Source organism: Silene latifolia, chromosome 3, assembly GCF_048544455.1.
Source record: "Silene latifolia isolate original U9 population chromosome 3, ASM4854445v1, whole genome shotgun sequence".
In the NCBI taxonomy this organism is placed as follows: domain Eukaryota; kingdom Viridiplantae; phylum Streptophyta; class Magnoliopsida; order Caryophyllales; family Caryophyllaceae; genus Silene; species Silene latifolia.
The window spans coordinates 8,687,502-8,707,071 of record NC_133528.1 but is presented as its reverse complement, the minus strand read 5'-3'; the positions used below and the strand labels follow the sequence as shown (position 1 = coordinate 8,707,071).

At 43.2% G+C, this 19,570-nt stretch overlaps 1 protein-coding gene across 1 annotated transcript; it reads left to right on the top strand.

The window, feature by feature from the left end:
• The first annotated feature begins 1,146 nt into the window (after nt 1-1,146).
• LOC141647067 (cytochrome P450 72A397-like) lies at nt 1,147-19,061 on the top strand. Its single transcript, XM_074455100.1, has 5 exons — nt 1,147-1,571; nt 16,882-17,099; nt 17,182-17,426; nt 17,513-17,909; nt 18,015-19,061. Exons 1-5 carry the CDS (start codon nt 1,292-1,294, stop codon nt 18,441-18,443), a joined length of 1,569 nt encoding a protein of 522 aa, XP_074311201.1. The 5' UTR covers nt 1,147-1,291; the 3' UTR covers nt 18,444-19,061.
• The last annotated feature ends 509 nt before the right edge of the window (nt 19,062-19,570 follow it).

Genomic DNA, 19,570 nt, shown 5'->3' with positions numbered 1-19,570 from the left:
TTAGCGGGAAAGCGACTTGAATACAAGTCTAGGTTCGGGTGTGACGTGGACCCATTTTGAGTAATAACTTTCAACAAAGCTCTATTTTGATAATTTATTTGGTTTTAAGCCCTATTTTTGAAAAAAATTCGCCTTCAATGGATGATGTGAACATAAGGACAATTGATATTGATCAACGGAAAATACTCGTGTTCTCTGAAAGGATGTCATTTTTACACTCAAAAGAGGAGAACCATCCTTCTTCTTTTCATTTTAGTCGTCCTTCCGAAGGACACGAATATTTCTCATTGTTCTAAACCTAAAAGTTTGTAACTTTCCCTTTGGGTGATCCTACAGAAATAAAGGTCCATCTACAAAATCAATAGAAATTGAAAATTAAAAATCCACTATGTTTTAGATTGACCTTGTCATCTAACTATACCTTAAAGTTGAAAATGCCATTTTACATACTTCTACAATATTACATTTGACTTATTAATCATTGGTTGAAGAAAAAAGAAAAACTTGTGTTTTGTGCGATGTAAGTTTACATATCGATCCAGACATTGCATTAATTAAGTAACAATATGATATACTATAAAATAGAATAGGTAAACAAACAATCGAGATAGAGGAAGTATTTAAAAGTATTACTGTAGTAGGATCCTACCTAAGATACTTATATGGAGTATAATTTTCTTTAATGAGAACTTAAAATAAGTAATGTGCTTATTAATCATATATATCACGTTATGTTATGGTATGTCTTACTTAAAACTGTTTTGTGTCTCATTATCCTTCCTTCTTACACACCATTAGTTTAAAAGAAATGATTACGAAGTACAATTTTCATTAGGTAAAGAATAATGTGTTCTAAGATAAAGTTAAAAAGACAACGAGACATAAAATAGAACATAAAATCGCAATAACTCTAATTATTTCCACTTCTATTCTATTCTAATCAGTTGTATTTAGATATTGTCCTAACAAGCCATAGGCATGAAATTCTAGAATATCGATACTAGCTAACAAAAATATAAACTTTTACAGAAAAAGAAAAAGATAACAAGTGGGGACATATAATAAGAGGAAACAATCACTTTCTAATTGATTATTTAATTAATTAATCCAACAAATGATATTATTATTGCCCTTCACTCTATAAATGCCACGTTCTGGCCTCCATTGATCCACAACACCAAAATAATATACAACTCTCTCAAATTACTTGCCTCTTCCACAATTTCCATAGCCAATTATTCATAAATATCATCTTTTAATTACAAAAATTATATAAAAAAAAAATATAAATATGATGAAAATATATTATGGTAGTGCAATAATAATATCATTTGTTGGATTAATTTTGATATGGGCATGGAAATTACTAAATTGGGCATGGTTGAAGCCCAAAAAACTTGAGAAAAAACTTAGAGAACAAGGGCTTAATGGTAATTCATATAGGTCTTTGTATGGTGATTCTAAGGATACCTTCAAAATGCGTGATGAAGCTCGACAAAAACCAATACCTTTTACTAATGATTATATTACTCGTGTTCTTCCTTTTCTTCATCAACATGTTGGCAAATATGGTTTGTGTTTTTCTTAATCTTTATTTTGGTTGTTAAAGTGCCATTTAATAGGATACTGAATCTCGATATCAGCCTCTCATAGATCACGTATTTAGGTACGGTAAATAAATAGTCCATTTTTTCTCTATTTCTTAATAGAGAGACAAGTTCTTATCAATGGTTCGGATTGCATTTTAATAATATTTAACGGTTCTAAATTTACGCATTAAAATAAAGGTAAAAAGAGATTATTATTTAATAAAGAGATTCTAAGAGAAAATGGAGATGATTCATTCTCCAATAAATACATGGCATATATAAGTGACACATGAAATCTTGTTACCAGCTTCTCATCATATGCCATGCATTTATGTAGGGTTCATTAGTTTAATAAACTCTACATATTGTACGTGAAAGGGTGGTATCATGATCTGTTATCATCTGATAGCGTTATTTCATTTTTAATTTAATAAATTGTCCTTTTATTTATGTTAGTTTTTAGTCAACAATTGAGCTACACCTTGTCTTTTGAATTACTCTCCAATGGTTTTCTTTAGGGACTTGCTTGCAATATTTATAAAATTGCAAGCAAGTAGCTTACCATTGGAGTATGAAATAATTGATGTAGCATTGTAGCTCTACCAAGCATGTAGCTTGGTTTTAAAAAATAAAAATAAAATAAAAAGTAAAATTTTTCATTGGTGGAAATTTTATTGTGGGACCCATAAAATTAGAAAATGTTGTAGCAAACCATTGGAGCGGTATGTAGTTGAAGAGCAAAATAGCTTAAAAAACCGAGTTGCAAAATCAAACTACAATGCGTTGTAGCTGTCCACTGAAGATGCTCTAATTGCGTCGTGACCAACACAAGGTATAAATATTATGGTCATCAAGCTAATTGATTTGGACAGTGCTAAAATGAAAAGCCCACTTTAGGCCGATGTCTTTAATAGATCAAGAGAAGTATGTTACAAAGGGATAAGACCAAACACGGGAATAAACAAGTGTAGAATTCTAGTGCAACTCTACGAGGAAACTCAAATCAACGTCAGACGGTCAGAGAGTAAACGTGGGAAACTTTAGATATGTATTTTCTTATAATGAGTGGTACTAGTTTTAAACTTAAAATTTGTTATCATAAAAATGTAAATAATTAAGGTTAAATTTGATTGATTAATTAGTTGAGCTACAAATTGATATTCAAGCTTTTAGATCTTATTTATAAATTTTATTAGTACTCAGTGATGGGGCATATTCTGCACCCGCTGACCGAGTCAACATATTGAGCAAGGTCAAAGTCAAAAGACAGCAAGTCAACGTATTAACAGCCTAACCGACAAAGCCTGCTTCGCTGTCACTGGTCTCGGCTAGGCAACTAGCCAAATGTGGAAGCACATCCGCGTACTCACATCCAAGTCCCCTCGGCATGAAGTCAACCAGGCGGTAGGCCGCTACGGGTCCCTCGGCCGAGGGTAGAACAGTCTTTCCACCTGTTCTGCCACTTGGCCACTACGTGACAAAAGGTGAAAGTCTATAAATACTCCTCAATCCTCATTGAGAAAACGATCCAATAATCCGCAATTCATCCATAAACTCACTATTAATCTGGTATAAACTCCCTTATCTCTCTACAATATACTTTGTCAAGTAACACACAACTTAATCTCTTTAAGTTTACTGACTTGAGCGTCGGAGTGAGTACGCTCGGTACCAAGCCGAGCCCTCAGTTTGTTCATCTTGTTCATCTTTACAGGAGAGGCCGAAAGGAAGAGACAAGAAGAGACGTAATTCATCAAGCTTATGTGGTAACAAATCCTGCTCCGGAATTACACCCGGAACAATTGGCGCCGTCTGTGGGGAAACATACTAAAAGCTGGTCACCTACCTTACAAAAAAAAAAAAAAACCAAAAACCATTCAAAGAGCTAAGAAGATGTCAAAACAGCCAGAACTTGTGAGTGTAGAAACCGAATTCTACCAGACGACACATTCCCTAATTCGAGATCGGGCGGTCCCCACCGGCCGAATCACCGAGCCGGTAAAGTACGGGATGCCGAGAGAGCCGAAACACCGCCGCCCACCGGCCAGGTCATCACCGCATGGGACATGTGGTCGATGCGGCAAATCCGAAGCTATTCCTTGACCTGATGGACGGTACGCCGGTCACCCCTGTCACGACGACGGTGACGGCAGCGCCTCCACTGGTGACCAGGGCCCACAAAGTAACTCCGAACAACTTGACCGGAGTAATACAAGGAGCTGGGCCCGTGTTGCCAGTGGCAGACCAAAGTCCTTCCCCCACTCGTGGGAGGACAGCGTCGCCGCGGCAACAACGAGGCCACCCCCGAAAAAATGAAGAAAGAAGTCCGACTCTCCAAAGTCGGACAACAAGAAGCCCTTCCCGCCACGGGGAGAGAAGCCGGACTAGGATTGCGAGGAGCCGATCGCCGCGTGTCATTCGGCACGTGGTCAGACAGCCCCTCAATGCCTTTGTCCTCGAAGTCCCGGTGCCGACCAAACTGAAGCTGCCGCCCCTATCATACAAAGGGGATAGCGACCCAACCGACCACGCCGAGGCTTTCGAGTCGTACATGTCGGTATGGGAGCAGCCTGATGAGGTGTGGTGCCGAGTCTTCCCAACGACCCTCCATGGCATGTCTCAGAGTTGGTACAAGGGACTACCTAATGGCTCGGTGTACTGTTATGCCGACCTAAGGGACAATTTCATAGCCCAGTACGCTTGCAACAAGCGAAGGGTCGTGGAGACATCAGATCTCCTGACTATCCGACAGGGGGAGGACGAGTCCCTTCGGAGCTACGTCAAGAGATTCGACGCTAAGGTTCAGCAGATTCGTGAGCGGAACACCGAACTGGCGGCCTTCGCACTGATGAAAGGCCTGCCGAAAGGCGAGTTCAAAAATGAGCTCATCAAGTGCGAGGACCTCAACCTAGACTCCACCAGAAAGATGGCCGACCGAGCCATAAAGGTGGAGGACTATCACAAGACCTGGGTAGGCCATAGTGAAGCTGGACACCCAGAAAGGAGGGGCCGCCAGGACAACGTAGACGAAGGACGCCGTGACATGAATAGGTCACGGCCTGAGAGATTTAATAGGAAACAGAACTCGGCGGGCGCCGGGGGGAGTTCAGACCATACACCCCGAAGCGGTGCAATGTCTCACCCCCCGGTTAAATCACCGGCCAAGTCTTCGCCCTAAGCAAGAACGAAGGGCGAAATGGGCAAGGCCCCCAAGGCGAGGGGGGACGGCGACCTTAGCCAGTTCTGCGACTACCACGGCCAACCCGACCATAAGACCGAAAACTGTCGGCATCTGAGGAACGCCATCGAGGAGCTGATCCGAAAGGGGGCCCTCAGCAAGTATGTAGCTGGAGGCCCAGAAACAAGCTCCGACGGGGCGAATAGAAAATCAGTATTCCAGAGGATGTGAGTGATCCAGGTTGTAACCGGAGGAAACGAGAACGGTGGGTCAGCTAATGGGCACAAACGGCACCTGAACGAGCTATACCAAGCCATCAACTTTGTGCCCAAAACAGCGATCCCCGCTTCCACCGTCCCCGATATAACCATCGGAAAGAAGGACTACGAAGGAGTCATCGCTCCGCACAGCGACCCGCTCGTAGTCCACTTAGACATAGCCAACTACTTGGTCAAAAGGTGCTTGATTGACACAGGCGCCTACACAAACATCATGTTCAGGGAGTGCTTTCTCAATCTCGGTCTGAAGATTGAAGACCTGAGCCCCTGCACCAACCCGCTATACAACTTCTCCGGCCGCCTGGTACCCCGGGGTCAATCGATCGCTAGGTGATGTTTGGCCAAGCCGATGCGGCCAAGAATGTTTTATCCGAATTCGTGGTCATTGATGGTTCGTCTGCCTACAACGTTCTCATAGGCCGAGTCACTTTGAGCGAGGCCGATGAAGTGATGTCCATCCGGGCCCTGACATTGATGTATGTCTCGGACCGGGGGGAAGCGCAAAAGCTCGTCTCAAAGGACGAAAGAGACGAAATTGTCAATGTCCAAATATCTGCCAGAGGGTGCAACATGCAATCCCTCAAAGTGGCGAAAAAGTCAGAGAAAGGGAAGAGCCCATCCTTACAACAGGAGGGTGATCCGATGAACACCAACAACGTCGGCATGGTCGAAGGAGCCCAGACCGAGGAAGTGGAAATTGACCCAGGGCGCACCGTAACTGTCGGTGTCGGCCTGGAGCCAAAATTCAGAGCCGATCTCCTAGACCTGCTGAGGAAGAACAAAGACGTCTTCGCATACTCAGCCGCCGAGATGCCAGGCGTGAGCCGGGAGGTGATCGTTCACAAGCTGAACGTACTCTCCATCGCTCGCCCTGTCAAGCAGAAGATGAGGAACTCCTCGGCCGAAAAGGACGAGGCCATCAAGGCCGAGGTAGACAAACTATTAGAGGCGGGCTTTATCATGCCTTGTACTTACCCTGAGTGGCTAGCAAATGTTGTAATGGTAAAGAAGTCATCAGGGGGGTGGAGGATGTGTGTTGATTTTACAAATCTTAATAAAGCATGCCCCAAAGATTGCTATCCCTTGCCTCGAATAGATAGTTTAATTGACGCAACGGCAGGCTACACTATGCTGAGCCTGCTAGACGCCTTCTCGGGATACCATCAGGTATTCATGGCCGAGGAAGACATGCCTAAGTGCGCATTCATCACCATACACGGCACATACATGTATAAAATGATGCCGTTCGGTTTGAAAAACGCTGGCGCAACTTACACTAGGCTAGTGGACAAAGTGTTTCAAGATCAAAAAGGGCGAAACATCGAGGCTTACGTCGACGATGCTATTGTAAAAAGCAAGTCTGACAGCGAGCACTTGGCCGACTTGAGCGAAACATTTTGTTCACTAAGGAAATATAAGATGAAGCTTAACCCAATGAAATGCAACTTTGGTGTCCGGGCCGGCAAGTTCCTCGGCGTGCTTGTCAGCGCCTGGGGAATTGATGCCAATATAGAGAAAGTCCAAGCAATACTAGACCTGCCGGAGCCGAGGAATCGAAAAGAGGTTATGATGCTGATCGGGAGGATGGCGGCTCTCGCCCGCTTCATCTCTCGGTCGGCCGACAAGAGCACCCCATTCTTCAAAGTGTTGAAGGGGAATAAAGACTTTTGGCTTTGGGGGAGGAACAGAGTGCGGCTTTCAAACAACTGAAAGCCCACCTACTAACTCTCCCGACCCTGTCCAGGCCGACGCTGAGGGAGACACTATACCTATACTTAGCAGTTACCTCGGCCACGGTCAGTGCCGTAATCGTCAGAGAAGAAAACAAGCAGCAACACCCAATCTACTTTATCAGCCAAACACTGATGCCCGCCGAAAGGAATTACCCACCGATTGAAAAAGCGGCCTTCGCCGTCGTCGTTGCCGCAAGGAAGTTAAAACCCTACTTCGACGCATATCCCGTGACGGTCTTAACCGACCAGCCATTGGAGAAAGCCTTAGAAAAATTCGAAAAATCAGGCAGACTTATCAAATGGGCAGTGGAGCTATCCGACTTCGGCATTCAGTACAAACCAAGGCCTTCGATAAAGGGGCAAACACTTGCAGACTTCCTAGCCGAGTGCACATACCAAGAAGAATCACATCCCGATGTGTGGGAAGTATACACCGACGGCTCCGCCACGGCAAACAGCTCAGGAGCCGGCATCCTTATCATCAGCCCTAATGGGGACGAGTTTGAGTACGCCTTGAAGTTTACCTTCTCGACCTCAAATAACGAATCCGAATATGAGGCGGTGATAACTGGAGTCGAGTTAGCTAGAGCTGCCGGGGCGGAGCATGTTGTGTTGAAGACAGATTCACTCTTAGTGGCTAATCAAATCAGAGGAGAGTATGAGGCTCGAGACGACGGGATGGTGAGATACCTGGAAAGGGTAAAAGCCGACACTGCAAAAGGGAGATCTTTCCAAATACAGTGCATCCCCAGGTCTGAGAACAACCGAGCCGATGCTCTCTCAAAACTTGCCAGTTCAAGTATCAAGAATGTCAGTCGAACCGTGCTGGTGGATATCAGAAATGTTAAAAGCATCACTGAGACAGTCGGCATGGTGGGCGACATCGAAGCCGAGACGACGTGGATGACTCCGATAATGAAATACAAACTGACAAATGAGTTGTCGGAGGACCGCAGTCTCTCGCAGAAGATAAGAAGGATCGCCGCAAGATACTCAGTGTTTGAAGGAGAGTTATACAGAAGGTCTGTAATAAGGCCACTCTTGAAATGTGTCGGCCCAGCCGACGCGGAGCTAATACTGACAGAGATTCACGAAGGCATCTGTGGACATCACATGGGGGCAAGAACGCTAGCCCACAAAGCTCTCCGAGCCGACTACTTCTGGCCAACCATGCTTGAGGATTCCAGAGCAAAGACCAAGAAGTGCAAGAATTGTCAGATGCATGCTCCGGTGATACATGCTCCTTCCAGAGACCTGCAACCGGTGCTTAGTCCCCTTCCATTTGCACAGTGGGGAATGGATTTATTAGGGCCATTACCGACGGCCTCCGGAGGAAGAAAGTACCTAATTGTCGCCGTCGATTACTTCACCAAGTGGGTCGAGGCTGTCGCGGTACCTGCCAAGACCACGGCGGCCGTAAGAAAAGTGATTTGGGAGAACGTCATAACTCGTTTTGGGCTACCCCAAGTCATGGTATTTAACCACGGCCGAGAGTTTTGGAGCGACATGGTGATGAATTGGTTTGAGGAGCTCGGAATCAAATTTGCATACTCCTCCGTCTGCCACCCTCAGAGCAACGGGCAGGCGGAAGCAGCTAATAAAACAATCCTAAACGGGCTGAAAAAGAAGGTTGAAGATCTAAAGGGAAGGTGGGCCGATGAACTACCCGGCGTCCTGTGGTCCCTTAGAACCACGGAGAAAGAAGCAACGGGTACACCATTCCACCTTGTCTATGGGTCTGAGGCCGTCCTGCCAATTGAAGCAGCGGTGCCGACATTCAGAACGCAAACTTTTGACCCAGTCGAAAATGAGGAAGGCCTGAGAGCCTCCCTAGACCTGGTCGAAGAAAGTCGAGACACGGCACGGCTCAACTTGGCAGTGTATCAAAACCGGATGAGAAGAGCATACAACCGTAGGGTCCACAAAAGGGACTTAAGAGTAGGAGATCTAGTCCTAAGAAAGTCGGCCGCCACAAACAAAGGAAACGTCCATGGAAAAATGACGGCCAACTGGGAAGGACCCTACAAGGTGGTTGAAGAAATGAGGCCGGGGACATACCGGCTGACGGACATGGAGGGTGTTCCTTTGATGAGCCACTGGAACACGGACAACTTAAGGAAATATTTTGTATAACGGCGGAGGTGTCCGAGACCGTTGTGGACACCCCAACGCATGATTACACCTTATGAAGAATAATCCAAGTTTTCCATCAAAATACTTGTCCCCTCCATAGTCATGCCAGAATAGACGCCACGGCTAAAGCCGGGCAGTCACGCCAAGTGCAGTTGATACTCGCGAAAGCGACCAACATGCTTAGGAACGTATAAGTACAGTTGAGACGCAATTCTAGCCGCCTCGGCCAACCGAAGGCCCGGCAGAGGAAGCGATCAATATGTCTACAGATACGAACGCTGTCGAGCCGTAACCTCGTTTTACCTCGGCCAAAGCCGGGGGCGACGGGGACACAACGACCGATACGCTAACATGTTCACAACGGTGGTTGGGAAGCGCAAATCTGACCGCCTCGGCTAAGACCGGGGGTGGTGGAGGAAGCGACCGACATGCCAACATGTTTAAACGTTTAAGTACAATTGAGATGCGCCTTCTAACTGCCTCGGCCAAGCCGGAAGTAAAAACGAAAAAGCACTCAATATGTTGAAACGTAAGAAGACAACTTAATGGAGGCAAAATAAACAAACTTTATTAAAAATGTTTACAGGATGAGGCAAAACAAAGTCGACGGCCGTCCCCATAGGGATAGCCTAAACACAACCTACCAAAAGTTTAACAAAAACAAAAAGTACAACAAAAGGTTACAGACATAAGAGTTGAAGCGCCAAAAGGATGGCAGGGAGGAAAGGCTTAATAGTTGGCCCCCGAACAGTGAAGGCCGTCGAAGAAGGGCCGGTGAATCCGGTGACGACCGCCCGTCTCCCTATGCCTGTTTTGCTCACCACCGGCATCAGTAGCAGCATCACCATCAGTGGGCGACCCAGAAGCCGACTTGGCAGCTTCACCTGCCTTTGCCCTCTCAGCTTCCTCCCTGGCCGCCTTCACCTTTTCAAAGATGGGCCGCCTTGGCCTCGCCTCCTCAGCGGCCTTCGCCGCCTTTGCCTTCTCCGCCGCCTTTGCCTCCGCAGCAACCGCCTTCTCATCAAGAAGCCGGTCAAAATCTTTCCACGGGAAGGGGCCTTCAGGAAAGAGCTCTTTAATTACATCCCTGGTAGCATCTTCACTTGGTCCCGTGATCGGCACACATGTCGTGGATGATGACGGTTTGGAGCGTCTCAATGTCCTTCTCCCTCTGAGCAAGGATGGCCTTTGTGTTCCTGTGCTCCTTCGCCTCGGTCAGATGCAGGGACTTCCATTTTTCCCTCTGCTCAACCATAGCATCGTAACCGCCCTGAAGCTTCTCTCTCTCCTCCCGCAGCTTAGCGGCGTCGGCCAACGCAGCCTCAACCTTGGCTCTCTCGGCTAGGACCCGCTTCTCAGCTTCCTCCTTAAGCTTTCGCTGAGTGAGGAGGTTCTCCATGGTGGCGACGAAGTCCTTCTTCGCCTTCTCGGCCTCTTCCTTAGAAGCAGCAAGCTCAAGCCTAAGCCGTTCGAGCGCAGGAGCTGCCTCAGCCATGAGCTTTTCTTGCTCTATAATGTGAGCGCCGGCTATTTCAGTCCACTTCGCCAGCCTCTTGGACAACCTTGCACCCTCCGCCGCAATCTGAGTGGGGGAAACCTTCAGGGATGAGGAGTCGACGGTGACATTTTGATTGCCCGTCTGCAAAGGCCGCTTCTCCAATTGCCGTTCAGTGGGACCGGCAGCCGGCGGCGGTTGATCTACAAAAAATTCAGACAAAGCATCCATGTCAACATTCATTGACATGTCAGAGAGCCTGTCATCAGGAATGCCTAAAGAGCCCGCTAAATCCGAGCCGCAGGTTAGATCCGTACCAGCCTTGGCCTTCTTGGTTGGAGGGCCTACGACCCCTTTTCTTTCCCTAAGATCGGTAATGCGGCGGCGAAAGGCGTTGCTCCTTTTCTCTTGTTTGAAGGAGGAGGACCCTCCGCAACGGTGACCTCCTCTTCAACATCAACGATGACCACCTGCTCCTTTTGGGTTACGGGGATTGAAGGTTGAGCTGGAGCTGACGCCATTGCCGCCGTAGACGTTGTCTTCGGTTTCCGGCGCAGCACGTTACCGGCAATCTGCGCCTGAGCCGCCGTCACATCCAGTGCCTTCAACTGCTGCTCCATAAGTTCGTGAGGAGCCGGTCTGCGATCACGTGACAGGGCCTTAGGATGCCGCTCAACAACTCTCCCGTTCTCGTCAAGTCCCAACCTCTGGAGGACGGAGGCAGGCAGTTCCGGGCCAAATCGGTCTGCAAAAGAAACGAATCAGGAGTCAAGCAATAGAAATAAAACAAGGTTCAAACACATAAGCATAAAAAGCAAGGGTGGGCCTCACACCGACCCCACTCACCCTGTTCGAGGGCCGGTATGAGGCCGACGTGGCAGAGCAGCTCATCCTGAAGAACGATCTGCGTCGGGGGCATCCATCCCTTCGGCGTGCCATCCTTCTCAGTCTCAAACAGCCTCATTGCCCGCTTTTCGTCCTCATTAAGATAGACCATGCTGGCGTCCATCTTAAGCTTACTCCGGGAGACATATTTGTCATGCTCCCCTTGGTTCTCACACCGCAAATTGACGCGGCTCTGAAAGGACCGGGGCAGCGAGTAGTCCTCCGGAACCTCGACGTATACCCACCGCCCCTTCCAGTCCTAGGGTAGTCTGCTTAAGATGGTGGAGCCGGCGGAAGAGGTTCACCGTTGGGGCCTCCCCTTTAAAGAGACATAACCATACAAAGCCAATAATCGTCCTGATGGCCAACGGATGCAGTTGAGCCACGGCGACATTCATGGCTTTAATTATGGCCACGACGTATTCATTCAGAGGAAACCAGAGCCCATATTCCAGGTGTCTGATGTATACGCCGATACAACCCTCGGGAGGGCAACAGACGGCCTGACCCTCCTCAGGGATAACAATTTTATACCCCTCGCCGAAGGAGTAATGATCTTCAAAAAGTTCAGAACCGGAGCAGCTAGCGAACTTATTCGTCCAGGCACGATCAGGACCGATCGAGCAGGCATCACCGTACCACGAAATAAGCGGCCTCTTTACGACAGAAGGGGTCGCCTCATCATCATCATCATCAATACCCTCCAAAAATCTGTCATCAATAGAAGGAGACTTGGGACCCCCAAACCCTATCGGGGTGACAACCATCGCCTCCTCTTCATCAGGATGCGACGGTTCGCCCCCCGGCGCAGAGGTACTGGGTCGAGCATCCGCAGAAGACATAATGACAACAAAAACTTGACAATTAAAAAGTTGGAAAAATTTGTTTGTTTACCTTGGAAAAGTGCTACGCCGAGTAAACGCTTTGAAGATTAGAGAGAAGTTTCTTCGAAAAACTAAGAGAGAGGAAACTTTTTTTTGAGAAAATGAAGTTTGATGGCCAAAAAACGGGGCACACTGCTCTATTTATAGAGCAAAGCCCATGAAGCGGACCAATCAGGGCAAAGCCCATGAAACATCGACCAATCAATGCCAAGCCACGCGTCAAGCATGCAGCCATGGAATGTCAATCGACATACAGTTACAAATCTTCTTCAACACGCTCCTTGGTATTACTTGCTAACGGCCAGCTAATCAACAAAGCAAAGACAGCACCGGCCGGGGGCAATCAAAAGTACAAACGGCACCCTCAACCTTGGTCTCGGCCAGCGCCACTTTCTTTTCCACATAAGATGTCCATTACACATCCATGTGGAGGGGGGATATGGCACGGCCTGAACAGAACCAAGCCGAGGAAGAAGAAGCTGGGGAAGAAATTCAACTTGCGCAGAATACGCTCAACACTCATCGAAGGTCCATACCACGGCATAGACTACGCTGGGGCAAATTGATGGGGCATATTCTGCACCCGCTGACCGAGTCAACATATTGAGCAAGGTCAAAGTCAAAAGACAGCAAGTCAACATATTAACAGCCTAACCGACAAAGCCTGTCGGCCTGTCACTTGGGTCTCGGCTAGGCAACTAGCCAGCCGGGAAGCACATCCGCGTACTCACATCCAAGTCCCCTCGGCATGGAGTCAACCAGGCCAGCCGGCCTGCCATAGGTCCCTCGGCCGAGGGTAGAACAGTCTTTCCACCTGCTCTGCCACTTGGCCACTTGGCCACTACGTGACAAAAGGTGAAAGTCTATAAATACTCCTCAATCCTCATTGAGAAAACGATCCAATAATCCGCAATTCATCCATAAACTCACTATTAATCTGGTATAAACTCCCTTATCTCTCTACAATATACTTTGCCAAGTAACACACAACTTAATCTCTTTAAGTTTACTGACTTGAGCGTCGGAGTGAGTACGCTCGGTACCAAGCCGAGCCCTCAGTTTGTTCATCTTGTTCATCTTTACAGGAGAGGCCGAAAGGAAGAGACAAGAAGAGACGTCATTCATCAAGCTTACGTGGTAACAAATCCTGCTCCGGAATTACACCCGGAACACTTAGCGTAAGTGAACGTCAGGGTCAACTTGTCTAGTAATAATTATTGTGATACAATGTACCCATTATTTTAGCTAAAATTAAGTTTATACTTTGTTTTTACTTGGGCGACTTACAAAAATTCGATTTACATAAGATGAAACAAAATTATTAAGATGAAAATTAATACAAAATTTAGTCAAATTGCATGGGTACGAATAGTTCAGACTTACAAATTGTTAAACCCGTTTTTCATTTAGTCAAATTTGTGTCTGTTTAAAATGAAAATTTTTGCCCATTTTTCCATGTTTGAAATGAAATTTTGACTTATTTTTCATTTAATGCATATTATTAGTTAGTGAAACAATATAAATGAAACTTTCAACCCGTGCCCGTTTAGAACAATTTGGTCAAATTGTTAAATATTCAGGCACATTAAATAATTATATAAATATATAATAATTGACACCAAATAATACTACCTAAATGCCAAATAATACTACCAATTTGTATCTTCAAGTAGCCCATCTAAAACAATTAAGGACAAAAACCCAATCATGTTGAGTAACCCTATATTGTAATTGGTTAATAAACCCAAGTTAAATACTTGGAGGAAATTAAATTGGAAGAGAAAAGAAGTCTTCCATTGCAAAATACACAAAAACTCCGGAGAGACGGTCTCTCAATAGTGTTATTGAGAGACCTCTCACATGATGGTGTGGGGGACTCACTGAATTTTTTTTTTCCCTATTATGTCTCTCACTAAATTAGTGAGAATATTACCCTAATAACTTCACCTAGTCACCTCTTAGTGTCTCACCGCCCCTCTCATTCTCTCCCTCCAATTTTTTTTTTATTTTGTAGTTATTCAAAATTTGTCTTTTACGTCAATCTCTAAGTTAAATCTCTATATATTGTGAAATGATTTCAAGACCTTTTACACAAAATATCCAATTTGATGATGTTACTTATTGTTTTTGTTTTTTGTTTTTTTTTTGTGTTTGATAAAATCGCCAATAAGGTGAGTATATGCATGTATGCGAACTTATAAGATTTGTTGAGCTTAATTATTTTTATGTCGGAATTACCGTTTTTGAGTAAATTTTCACTCCTTTTAAATTATTTGTGAAGTTATCCCTAGATTTATTTTTCCAAACAAATATTCTTATTTTAAATTAATTTATGTTCTCCAAGTATTTTTCATTCTTTATTGCATTTTTAATATTCAGATTTTTTATATTGATGAGTTATTTTTAGTAAATTTTTCAGTTTAAGTAATGTATAGGCTGAATTAATCTATATTATAAATGTATATATATTATACTCTGTAGATTTATTAAATACTGTTAAAATTGAAAATATACTAATCAACATATTAACAAATTAATGTATAAACACGTAAAGCAGAAAGAAATTAATTACTTTTTTTGTACTTGTAAAAGGGCCCACCACTACTTCTTTTTTTGAAAATAGAAAATTAAAAAATAAACTTATTTGTGATGACGTGGATGCACAAAATTGCTTGAAATGTTCTTGTATTTTATATAGATAAGATTGTTGGTGGATAAGAAGTGTTAAGTCCAATGAAGACATACATGTATAAATTAGAAGAGATTAGAACGAGATTAGGGGAGGACAAAAATATTCCAGAAGGCCGAGAGACTGATATATACTCATGATCAGATCTATACACTCTCTACTCTTATACACCGTCTCAAATATACTATTTCAATTTCAAATCAAATCATTCACATAAATTATCTCAGTTCCATATAAGCGCATAAGAGCCGATAATTTACGACAAAGTCGAAATTCATTAATAGTCAACATCCACATAGGCCTGAAGGTACCGACATCAAATAAGTTTTTCTTTACTTTCTTCTTTTATTTAATTCTTTTATTTTGTCTTTTATTTATTTTCTCTATTTTATTGTGTTAACTAACCTATTAATTTGTCAGTGTAAATAATTGTATAAAGTTTGTTACTAACTTTCTTTTTTCTGTCTTATTTTCGTCAAATATATAATATTATCAATAAATAGCAGAGGCCGTCAGTTTGATGAGCGATCCGGGTGCCTAACACCTTCCCTGATCGTACCTTTACCCCCGAATCCGCAATCTTTGGTTTAGGCCAGAGTGACGGATCAGTCCTCATACCAGGGATCAAAATGGGCTTTTTCCGTTAACTTATTTTTTGTATGTTTCTTTATAAAACCTACTGGCGACTCCATATCATTTATTAATTTCGAAAAAGGAGATTTTTTCAGGGATCTCAGTTGGTTACTGATTTTTTTTATTTTTATTTTTTTATTTTTAATGATACATTAGATGAGGATAAAGAAGGTAGTTAGGATGACCTTGGATAAGAAAGGGTCAGTTTAGGACCTCGAATTAAGCATGGTGACCTTGTTGGTGATCCAGTAGGCAGTAGTCTCTCATTGGCTAGAAGCAAAAAAAAAAAAAAAAGGACAACCATAAAAACATGGGAGTTTATTTGTCTCCATATTATAAATAGGTATTTGGTATTACGTATGCGGTTGTTTATATGTTATCATGTTTTCAATAAATTTATTGTTATTAAAATTTCAACTTGAATTTTTTTTAAAATGATATATACGGGCTCTATTTAAGGATCTAATAGAGGAAATAAAAGCTTAAATCAAATATTAATGACATTAATAGACGTGTAAATTTGTCATAAATACCTACTTTGATTCCATTTAAGGAAATATATTAAATTCTTATATACAATGCTAGGGTTGTATTTATCATAACCCTAAAATTATTATATTCAACATATTTGAGTAGTTTTTATTTTTATTAAAATGACAAAAATGACTTATTTGTAATATGTTTGTAAATAATAATTGAAAAAGTAAGAGAGATGTTTTGGTGAGGTAGTGAATGTGGTAAATGATTTGAAATGTTGGAAAATGGAAAATGATTGCGTTGATGACCTAGGTGGTGACCTTTTGCTTGGGAGGGTAAAAATGGGTCAATATAAATAAGGTGTGATTAAGAGGAAAAATATTGGTAACCCGATTAACTCGATTAACTCGACCTTCTGCTTGGGGATGGTCTTATAATAGTTGTACATGCCATATATTATCATCGTCAAATAAGGTGTAAAATATACCGTATTATAAAGTTGTTGTACACTAACGATCTTATAGAATAATTAGTGATCAAATAATAGATAATGCTAGTACCGATTACGGGCAAGTAATAAATCCGTATTCATATGTTTAATTTAGAGAATTTAGCGTTCATTAGATATATAAGAGTGTATGAAGAATTGTAATTGGAAGCATCTCAACATCTAGTCCTTTGATTTTGGCACAAAGATCAAGAAAAGAGGAGGGAGTCAATTATAAAATGACAAGTGAACCAAATTGTGTGTGAATGATCAAATTGCTCATCAAATGCAATCCTAAAATAGAAAGGACAACAATTGACTAAGACACCCCAAAATGAAATAGGATAACAAATGACCGGGACAGAATACGGAGTATTATGCAAAGGTCGGCCAAGTGAACATTGACTTACATGGTTGCAGGTCAAAATTGCTTTACATGGCGGGGCCCTATTCCGACTATAAACATTACTCAACCGGAGCTAATAAGGGAGGTGTTTACTAGGATAAACGAGTTTCAGAAGGCGAGAACAAACCCGCTTATTCGATTACTTCTCCCTGGTCTTGTAAGCCTTGAGGGCGAGAAATGGGCGATGCATAGGAAGCTTATTAACCCTGCATTCCATATAGAGAAGTTAAAGGTATACCTTCATCCCCTGGTTTTGTATTGCTGATTTTTTGACAGTTTTTGATTCTAAAATGCTTCGACAATTCTCGTTGCAGCTTATGCTTCCAGCTTTCCGTGATAGTGTCACAGAAATGACCGACAAATGGGAAAATTCAATGTCTGAAACTGGTTCTAGTGAGTTAGATGTGTGGCCGGATATCACGAACCTAACTGCGGATGTTATTTCTCGAGCTGCATTTGGTAGTAGCTTTGAGGAGGGAAGACGGATATTTGAACTTCTCAAGGAACAAACTCAGATGACTATACGCCTCTTTCAATCTGTTTATATACCCGGATGGAAGTAAGTTAAACTCAATCATCTCATTCAGTACTTTGTCATATCGTGGATTGTGAATTTCGCTAATATTGATGTTCATGTGGTTGTAGATACATGCCAACAAAGAATAACAGGAAAATGAAAAAGATCGATGAGAACATCCAAGGCTTACTAAAAGGCATAATCGACAAGAGGAAGAAGGCGATGGATGCCGGGGAAGCGGCTAAGAATGACTTGTTAGGGATATTAATGGAGTCGAATATCAAGGAGACTCAATTAAGCCAAAGCCATGGGAATAACAAGCGTCTTTTAATGAGTTTCAGGGATATGATCGATGAGTGTAAGTTATTCTACTTTGCGGGTCAGGAGACCACTTCCGTGTTGCTAGTGTGGACGATGATTTTGTTGAGCAAGCATCAAGATTGGCAAATGAAAGCTCGAGAAGAAATTTTGTCTGTATTTGGACAGAACCTGCCGGATGTTGATGGCGTAAACCATCTGAAATCGGTGAGTTATGGTTCAAAATTCCTCCCTTTTGCTATCCCTATACCCATGCTGTTGTCAGACCGAGTTTGAGTTACTAATTACTGAAATGTTCTGTTGTTGACAAAGGTGACGATGATACTGTACGAAGTGTTGAGATTATATCCTCCAGTGCTCTCAGTTTCTCGAAGAATATATGACCAAGATACAATGCTCGATAACCTCTGTGTGCCAGAAGGTTCTATGGTGAGCCTGTCGATATACCAAGTACATCACGATCCCAAACTTTGGGGTGACGATGTGAATGAATTCAAACCAGATAGATTTTCGGAAGGCATTTTGAAAGCGACCAAGGGAAACCTGTCGTTTTTCCCCTTTATAGGAGGGCCAAGAATATGCATTGGCCAAAATTTTGCCCTGGTTGAAGCCAAGATAGCTGTGGCTATGCTTTTGCAGCGGTTCTCTTTCGAGCTTTCACCATCTTACACCCATGCTCCTACCACTTCTTTGACTCTCCAACCCCAGTATGGAGCTCATCTCATTGTTCGCCGTCTTTGAAGATTGTGTCTCATTTTATTTTACGCCGTGTTGAAAATGTATATGTGGAATTGCGATTAGTATGTTAGATAAGTTTTCAGTATCTTAGAGCTTCGGGAGTACTAGAAAATACAGGATATTACAGTTCGGAGTACTAGTGGAACAAAAAATTATCGATATTGAGATATGTCGAATGTTAACTCGAACCACAAAAAACAAAGACAAAACATAAGGAAATAAAAGATTGGAAAAAACGTGAAGAAAAATCTAAATGCAATGCGCCATGCTTGATAACCGTCCGCAGTGGCCGCGGATTTCGTGATGGTGCCATCGAGATACTCACTCTTTCCCTTGGCAAGAAGAGCAAGGAGGAAAGCGCGGGATCATTCGTCGTAATTCGTACCATTGAAAGTGATTTGGGTGATATTGTTGCTGGGATTTTCGACATGGACGAAAGAGTAATTTCGAGTTTTCTTCGATAATTTCTGTGTTTTCGGGGTTTGTCATGATGAAAATTTTCGATATGAAGACAAGAGAAGACAGAGAAGAGAAGCGTTGTGTAGGTCTAGAATAACCTCTTTGATACCATATTGTAATATGTAATTCGTATATATCATATAATCGATAATTGACTTGTGTTAATTATAGTTCTATCATGAAAAACCGGGTTCTTCGCTATGTGTATTGTCGCTTGATTATCACATAAGAGACGCATAGGCCGTGCATGATTAACACCTAAGGATGTGAGAAAAGCTTTGACCCAAATTAGTTCACTAGTCATAGCGGCCATTGCTCTATATTCCGCTTCGGCGGATGATTTGGCGACGGTATGCTGCTTCTTGGGCTTCCAGAAAATCGGTGTATGTCCCAATGAAACAAAATAACCAGTTAAAGACCGTCTTGATAAAGGATATCTTCCCCTGTAACTGCAAGTCTGAGTCTATATTCATAACAATGCCCTTACCAGGACTACCCTTTATGTAACGCACTACTCTAATGGCCGCTTCCCAAGTCCCAATGCTCCTTCCTCGGCTTTGTACTGGGAAAGAATGTGAACCGCATAAACCAGGTTTGGCTGAGTGATGGTCAAGTAGACTAGCCTTCCTACTAGCCTTCGATACATCATGGGATCCTTTCAAATATATCCT

What these genes read in the sequence shown, in the direction of transcription:
- LOC141647067 (XM_074455100.1), top strand. Translation starts at nt 1,292, where the DNA reads ATGATGAAAATATATTATGGTAGTGCAATAATAATATCATTTGTTGGA. An exon ending in TCAACATGTTGGCAAATATG is followed by an intron (nt 1,572 to 16,881) that starts GTTTGTGTTTTT and finishes ACATGGTTGCAG; the next exon opens with GTCAAAATTGCTTTACATGG. An exon ending in TCCATATAGAGAAGTTAAAG is followed by an intron (nt 17,100 to 17,181) that starts GTATACCTTCAT and finishes TTCTCGTTGCAG; the next exon opens with CTTATGCTTCCAGCTTTCCG.